We start from the raw sequence: 7,527 nt of genomic DNA, 5'->3' as shown, positions 1-7,527 counted from the left end.
TCCTTTATGCGTATATGTATTTATAGTAATAAAACTAAATGTAATATAAAGGTATAAAGTAGTATATTGTAACATATATATGTTTATATTACGATTGAAAATAGCGCGTGATATTTCATGAGATATTATACCATAATTGTAGGCCTATAACTTGTAACTAAGATATATGTAAGAAAGAGAACAAGAATAACTTTATGTCTATGTTAATAAAATAGTATTGAATATAATTATAGTAATAGAGATTTATGTACGGCAGAGAACGGATATGTAAATACGCTTATCAGAGTGTCGAGTACAATAATATAAGATTGTGAATCGCAAGATATGTGTATATTGTGTAGTAGGTTATAAGTATAAATGCTAGCAATCTAATAAAATAAAATAAAATAAAACGCAAGGTAAATTAGTTTGACTTGCGTAGGATATATAGTATTGATAATATGTAAGATTAGTAAAATATTGTTAAGTAAATATTATTATTTAGTAGCAAGTAATGTTAATAGCGGTGGGATAAAATGATAAAATAAAAAATTTAAGCAAAGTAAAATTAAAGTTAATAGTATTAAGTTGTAATGATATATGTTTCCTATGTTTATTCGTGTGACAACGCCGATATTGAATGCACTTAATAAAATTAAAGAATATTTTTTTTTTTTTTTTAGCGTAACTCCTTTTCCTTTGTATGGATAATTTATGATTATTATTTGTAAAATATGTATGTAAGTATACGGGAGGCGAAAATAAAGCTAAATATGGTTAATATAGTTTAAAACTCAAGTATAATCCTTAAAAGTAATATTTAATATGGTTAGTATTATTATGTTATATTTATTGCGGTGGGATATATATATATTATAGTGGGATATATTATGTAGTTAGCATTGCATCATATTGTAAAGCGGTGGGATATAAATATATATGTATGTATGTTTATTTCTTATTTTATTATGTATATATTTTTTTATTATTTTGTATGGTCAGATCAATCAATGAGGCTTTTTCAAATAGCGGTGGGATTTATGTTTTTTTTTCATGTATATTTTTCATTTCCCCTTTTTTATTGTGAGATATGCTTATATAAATTTTAGCGGTGGGATTTTATTTTTATTTCTTAACATCAAGCAGTAGTGATAAAGCTAGTAGAATTATTAACTGCGGAGGGATTATGTGTATTTTGTAGCAATAAGGCGAAATGAATCAAATCGTTAAATCGATATGAGAAGTCTATCGGCGGCATAGGCAGCTCGGTGCCTTATTCGCGTAGCGCGATATTGATTGATCGATGACCACGTGTAATTTATTGATTAGTAGTGAAATAAGCTAATCGGTTATTGCTTTAGCGGTGGGATTATGTTTTTGTCATCGGTGGGATTAGTGATAACTACAACTAATAAAAATTATTATACTGCGGTGGGATTAATAGTTTGTATAAATTGCGCTTGTGGCATAAGATTACATATTGCAAGGTATATAGTAAACTAATTGTAACTGTGTATCGGAATAAACAAACGATATATGTGTATATAATAAAAAGAAACAAGGCAACTGTGCGTATCCTGTGGTAACGATTATGATTGGTCATATAAAGCATCGATTTTTACCTAATTAATTATAAAATAAAATGTATGTATATACGTATGTGCGTACTAAGTATAATATTGAATGCAAGTAATATAATGTATGGAAAATTGTATGATTATATGTATTCTATAAAACGTTACGAGATAATATTAATAAGAATAAAACTAATATTTTATATAATATAGGTATTACATATTTGTTTTTTTTTCTTTATTATTTTTTTATGCGGTGGGATTTAGTGTAGATAAAATGCGATTAATATAATATGTTAGAATGGTTATTGGATATGATTAGTATAATACTTCTATTTTGTTTTCATGCGATCTTATTATTAATTATTAATATTTAAAGTATAAATAGATTTGCGTAAATCGGTTATGTGGACAATTAATTATAAGCATTATTTGTTATTTTCTTTATTTTGTGTTTTTTTTTTGTGCGGCGGGATCTATAATGTATCATTAAGTTTTATGATTTTAAATAAGGAAATGGGTTATTAGTTTTTGATTAGGTGGATTAAATGTTAGATTGAATAAGTGTTAATTATGTTTGATCGAGCTTAGTGTTTCCGGTGAGACAGTAAGTTCGATATTCACTTGATTTTCCGCTGCTCGAAGAATCAAGCGCATGGTATTTGCATGCCCGTTAATAAAAGGAACCTCGTGAAATCACGTAGGTTGTTTCATTCATATGATCTATTATCTGTTCACTTATATCGATTTCATGTAGATATTGCCATAGTCGATTGGTACATGTAAAACAATTTCTAATTGGTTTAATTTTCGTAACTGATTTTAAGCATTGACTACAATTTACTTCGTGGTATGTTAAAGAATTTATGGCAAAATGTGATGCTTCAAATTTATATTGGGCTCGAATTATAAGAGTTCTAATTTGTTTAAAACATTTAAGACATAGGCAAAAATTAGTTACTTTTTTGCGGTAGCCTGTGTTTTGTACACAGTACCAAAATGGTGATTTATCGACTGGTTTTATAGGAGTGGTTAAATGTCGGGCCGGAAGTCCTGGCCGACGGTGCCAAAGCATCTGTGAACAGAAATAATGATTAGGCGCTCATCCTGGATCCACGTGTGCTACCTTCAATTTGTTGATATGCACAACGCGTGGTCGTTTGCCAATTAGAATTTTTACGTTGCAGGGTGGGAGATTTTCAATTACTTTGTAAGGTCCCACATATTGATCAGAGAATTTTCCTTTACTTGGTTCTTTCAATAGAAATACTTCTGTGCCTTCCTCAAAATGTCGAGGATTTATGTGTCTGTCATAGTATCGTTTGCTTCTTTCTTTAGCAGAAATTAAATTTTGTCTAGCCTCTTCACATGTTTCGTGTAATCTATTCGCGAGATCTGTGATATATTCGTGATACGTATTTTCGTTATTGGACTCTAAAGGAGGGTGGCTAGAGGGTAAACGAGCTAGTTTGCCGAATATAAGTTCGTATGGCGAAAATTTTGTACCTTCGTGTACACTAGTATTATAAGAAAACATAGCCATGTTAATATAGTCGTCCCAATTATCTTCCTTGTCAATTTGCGTTTTAAGATATTCGGTTAGTACGTGATGCGATCGTTCTAAAGAACCATTTGACTGAGGATAATAGGCGGTTGTTTTAAAATGTTGAATATTGAATTTCTTAGTCAAAGATCGCATAAGAGAAGATAAAAAATTTGCTCCTTGATCTGTGAGTATGGCTTTCGGAGCACCGTAAATGCATATGAAATTCTTCGCAAATGCGTCGGCAATAGATACCGACGTGGCATCATTTAATGGTACGGCTACGGAATATTTCGTTAATAAATCTTGCATTGTTAGAATATATTGATTTCCCTTTATGGTAACTGGTAATGGTCCCATTATATCAAGCGAAACTTTATCGAAAGCTGTTCCGGGGGTGTCTGTAATTATCATGGGTTGTTTAGTTTTAATTCTGGTTAGCTTCTTAATTTGACATTGCTTACATTTTCGAATTAAATCTGAAATATCCTTTTTCATAGAGCTCCAAAAATAATGTGGTCTTAATCGATTATAGGTTTTCGTTACACCTTTGTGACCACCGTGCGAGGACGCGTGATTTTCTAAGATCAATGCTTCACGTTCGTGAGGCTCAGGATTTCGGATTAAATTTTCACAAATAGTAATTTGACAGTTAGTTCCTGTTAAATAAATTTTGAATTGCTTAAGGACGTAAGACCATGGAATGTCGTCAAAAGATTCGGTTTTACTAACGCTTATTGATTTGAGCTCTAATTCAGTTATTACGTCTACTAATGATTGAAAACAATTTTTTAAAGTTTGTGGCTCTAATAGTGTACGATTATTAAATTTTATAGGGAGTGAAATTACAGTGTTTCCCTTTATGGTTCTTACATTAGCTCTTTCGTAAGTTAAGTTTTCGTAGTTCGGTAGTAAGTTAGCTTCTGAATATTGTTTCGCGCCGTTATCAAAAGGAGTACCGTTTAGGTATATGAATATAACATGGTTATCTTTTCGGCTAAGTAAGTTTTCACGAGTTTTATCGATTGTTGGTTCTTGGAGTGCGAGAGGAAGAAGCGGAATTTGTTCATGAGGGGTTGATATAGGAGTAAGTAATTCGTCGTAATATTCTTCGTCGTCATCAGTATCACTTTCGGTATAGTCGGAGGTTTCCTCTAAATTTTCGTGATTGGAATTTTGTGATGTGTTCATGTCTACGTAATCGTCGTGAGTTTCTATTGAATTGCGATTTTCATTATCAGTATTTTGCGGTGGGGTCTGTGGTAAGGTTCGGTTTTTATTACTAGAAAAGAATAAGGATTCATCAGAAGAATCGTCTTGATCCGCGTTTATTAATGGAAAAACATGATTCTCAGGTGGGTTTCGCGACAGGGCATCTGCGTTATTATTTAAAGTTCCTTTCTTATATTTAATTTCAAAATCGTATTCGAATAATTTGTTGCGCCATTTCCATAAGCGCGAAGACGGATCTTTAATCGAGTTTAGCCAAACGAGAGGTTTATGGTCGGTAATAATTGTAAAGCGTTTTCCGTACAAGTATGGTCTGAAATGATTAATACAGTATACTATGGCTAGACATTCTTTTTCAATTGTAGAGTAGTTCTTTTCTGCAGCATTTAGAATTCGCGAAGTATAGGAAATGGGTAAGTCTTGTCCGACGGGACCTTGACTTAAAACTCCTCCGATAGCATATCCGGATGCATCGGTCGTGAGAATAAAAGGCTTAGTGAAATCGGGGTACTGGAGTATTGGATTAGAGCACAATGCTAATTTAAGAGTGTTGAATGAGTCTATTTGTTTTACTTGCCACGAAAAGGTGCTGTTTTTCTTTAATAAGTCTGTGAGAGGTTTTGCGGTTTTAGAAAAATTTGGAATGAAGCGTCTGTAGTAGCCAGCAAGGCCTAAAAATTGTTTAATGTTCTTAGGAGTTTTGGGAGTAGGGAAATTCATTATTGAGTTGATTTTTCCGGGATCCGGCCTTACGCCGTTTGATCCAATTATGTGTCCAAGATAGGCTACTTCGTGTCGTAAGAATTCGCATTTATCTGGCTGGAGTTTCAAATTCGCGTTTCTTAAACGTTGCATTAAGCGGGTGAATTTAATTTCGTGTTCTCGTAAAGATTTTGCGTAGATAACGATATCGTCCATATAAACGAAGAGTTCGTTCCCCTGTAGGCCAGAGAGAACGTTGTCCATTAAGCGCTGGAAAGTTGCGGGAGCGTTTTTTAATCCGAATGGCATTCTCTTGAATTGGTAATGACCGTATGGGGTCGAAAAAGCAGTTTTAGGGGCATCTTTGGATGCCATAGGTATCTGATGAAAACCGGAGGCTAAATCTAGCACGGAAAAGTATTTTGCTGATCCCAATTGATCTAGTATGTCAGTAATATTTGGAAGAGGATAGGCATCGCCTATTGTTTTTTCGTTTAAGTTCCGATAGTCGATGACTAGTCGCCATCGTTTATTTCCTTGAGAATCAGGTTTCTTGGGGACGATCCATAATGGAGAATTGTAAGGAGAAGTGGAATGTTCTATGGAATCGTTTATTAATAAATCGTTAATTTCCTTACTTATTTCTTCTTTATGTACGGGAGGAAATTTGTATTGTTTTGTATGAACTGGTATATCGTCAGTGGTTGGAATGAAGTGTTCAGCAGCGTTTGTGGCTTCGAGGCTATCACCAGGAAGATGAAATCTATCTTCGTTTTCATTGATTAGCGTTTTAATATTTTCTATTTCTTCTGGATTTAAATGATCGAGTCTGAGTAGATTAAGAATTGTCGAGGTACGATTGTTTTCGAGCGAGTGAGTACATTTGGGATGACATTCAGTCGTATAATGAAAGTATACAGGATTATCGTATGCAGGAACCTCAGGACGTCCTCGGACTCCTTTGGTATGAGAGTTTGAACGAGTCTCTGAATTAGTAGTAGAATTAGTTGAATTAGCAGAATTAGTAACATTGGCAAGAATTACTGAATGCCCTCGGGTTTCAGTAACATGCTGAAGAACAGAGCTGACACCAAGACTAACATCGGCCTCGTTAGGAGATCCTCGGACTCCTCCGATGTTATCTATACTCTTATTATAAGTCACCGGGCTCAATGACGGGGCTACCGTGTGCCCTCGGGTCTCGGTAGCATGAAGGGGAAGAAGATTGTTATCAAGATTAACGTTGATTTTAGGAGACTTCCGGTATCTCACAGCGTTATCTTTTTTATCTCCATTAAGGTTCAGGGGGGTTTCAAGATTAAGTGGAACTGTCGCATGCCCTCGGGTTTTGACAGTGTGTAAAGAATTATTTTCGTCACCCAGACTAACATTGGCTTCAAGCGGTTCGATGCCGCTTCCAATGTTATCTATATTATTTTTTAAATGTGTGAGACTCTCAGGATTTAGTAAATGATTTGGTAAATGAGGGGGAGAGGCAACTTGTTCAACAGAGGTTGCCATGTCGAAATCTTGTAGTTCGACGGAAGGGATTCGTACCTTTTGTTCGCTGTCTGATGTATTAAAGATCGGTAAGTAAGCTTTTCCTTTAGAATTTGTGACGATAGCATCTCCCAGGTAAATTTTATCGGCAATTGCGTATAGAGGTAAGTATCCAACTTGTTTTTCTACGTTAATAATGTTAACATGAAATGGGGTAACTGATCTAGCTTTAAGAATAACGATTTCGGAGTTAGCGAAAGGAATTTTTATATCTTGGTAGCTTAGAGATTTATTTTGATAATTAATATTGACAGAGTTTTTCTGGAAGAAAGGGTTTCCTAATATTCCATCGTGTGGAAGACCAGCGAGGTCGGGAATTACTTGAAATTTGGTTGGCTGGTTGAGTAATAAAATCTCAACGGATCCTATCGAAGAAATTATTTCAGAGGATATGCCTTTGAATGTAACGATGTCATTTTTATTAATAGTAATGTGATCTTGTAGGAACCGTGATTTTATTAAGTTAAATGCAGATCCAGAATCAAGCATAAAATTGCATTGATTTACTAGATCTGGGGACGAAATGTCGACAGAGGGTAACGCGTGAACGTCTTTTGTTACGTTCAAGTTGTAGAAACTGTGGCTCGCGGGATTTGGATTGTGGCTGCGGAAGTCTGTTGAGATGTTGTCGGACGCGCTATTGCGGAGTCGTTCCGACGGGCGTCTGACATCGGAACGCCCGGGAAGTTTCCCGAATTATTTTGTTGTGGCTTTTGTTGCATAATAACTGGCTGTTGAGTCTGATTCTGGCTTTCTAGTGCTTTACGGTAGGCGAATTTACGACACTCACTCATGAAGTGACCGAGTGTCTTACAATATTTGCATATTTTACCGGTGGGATAGTTGGGACCGGGCTGTCCAGGGACAAGCGGTCGAATAAATGGTTGCGCGGTGTTACGATGTAAAGTTATATTCTGATTTTGTAGATTTGGTACCAAA

The 7,527-nt window shown here is 34.8% G+C and overlaps 1 protein-coding gene across 1 annotated transcript; it reads right to left on the bottom strand.

Moving 5' to 3' along the window:
* Positions 1–677: 677 nt before the first annotated feature.
* Positions 678–7,111, bottom strand: LOC118646601. The gene has a single exon (XM_036289832.1). The coding sequence runs from the start codon at positions 7,075–7,077 to the stop codon at positions 2,656–2,658; it is 4,422 nt and encodes a 1,473-aa protein (XP_036145725.1). The 5' UTR covers positions 7,078–7,111; the 3' UTR covers positions 678–2,655.
* Between the last annotated feature and the right edge of the window lie 416 nt (positions 7,112–7,527).

Source organism: Monomorium pharaonis, chromosome 7 (genome assembly GCF_013373865.1).
Source record: "Monomorium pharaonis isolate MP-MQ-018 chromosome 7, ASM1337386v2, whole genome shotgun sequence".
Lineage (NCBI taxonomy): Eukaryota > Metazoa > Arthropoda > Insecta > Hymenoptera > Formicidae > Monomorium > Monomorium pharaonis.
This window is presented reverse-complemented; position numbering and strand designations above follow the sequence as displayed.

Coding starts and splice junctions, on each gene's coding strand:
- LOC118646601 (XM_036289832.1), bottom strand. CDS start 7,077: ATGCTTGATTCTGGATCTGCATTTAACTTAATAAAATCACGGTTCCTA.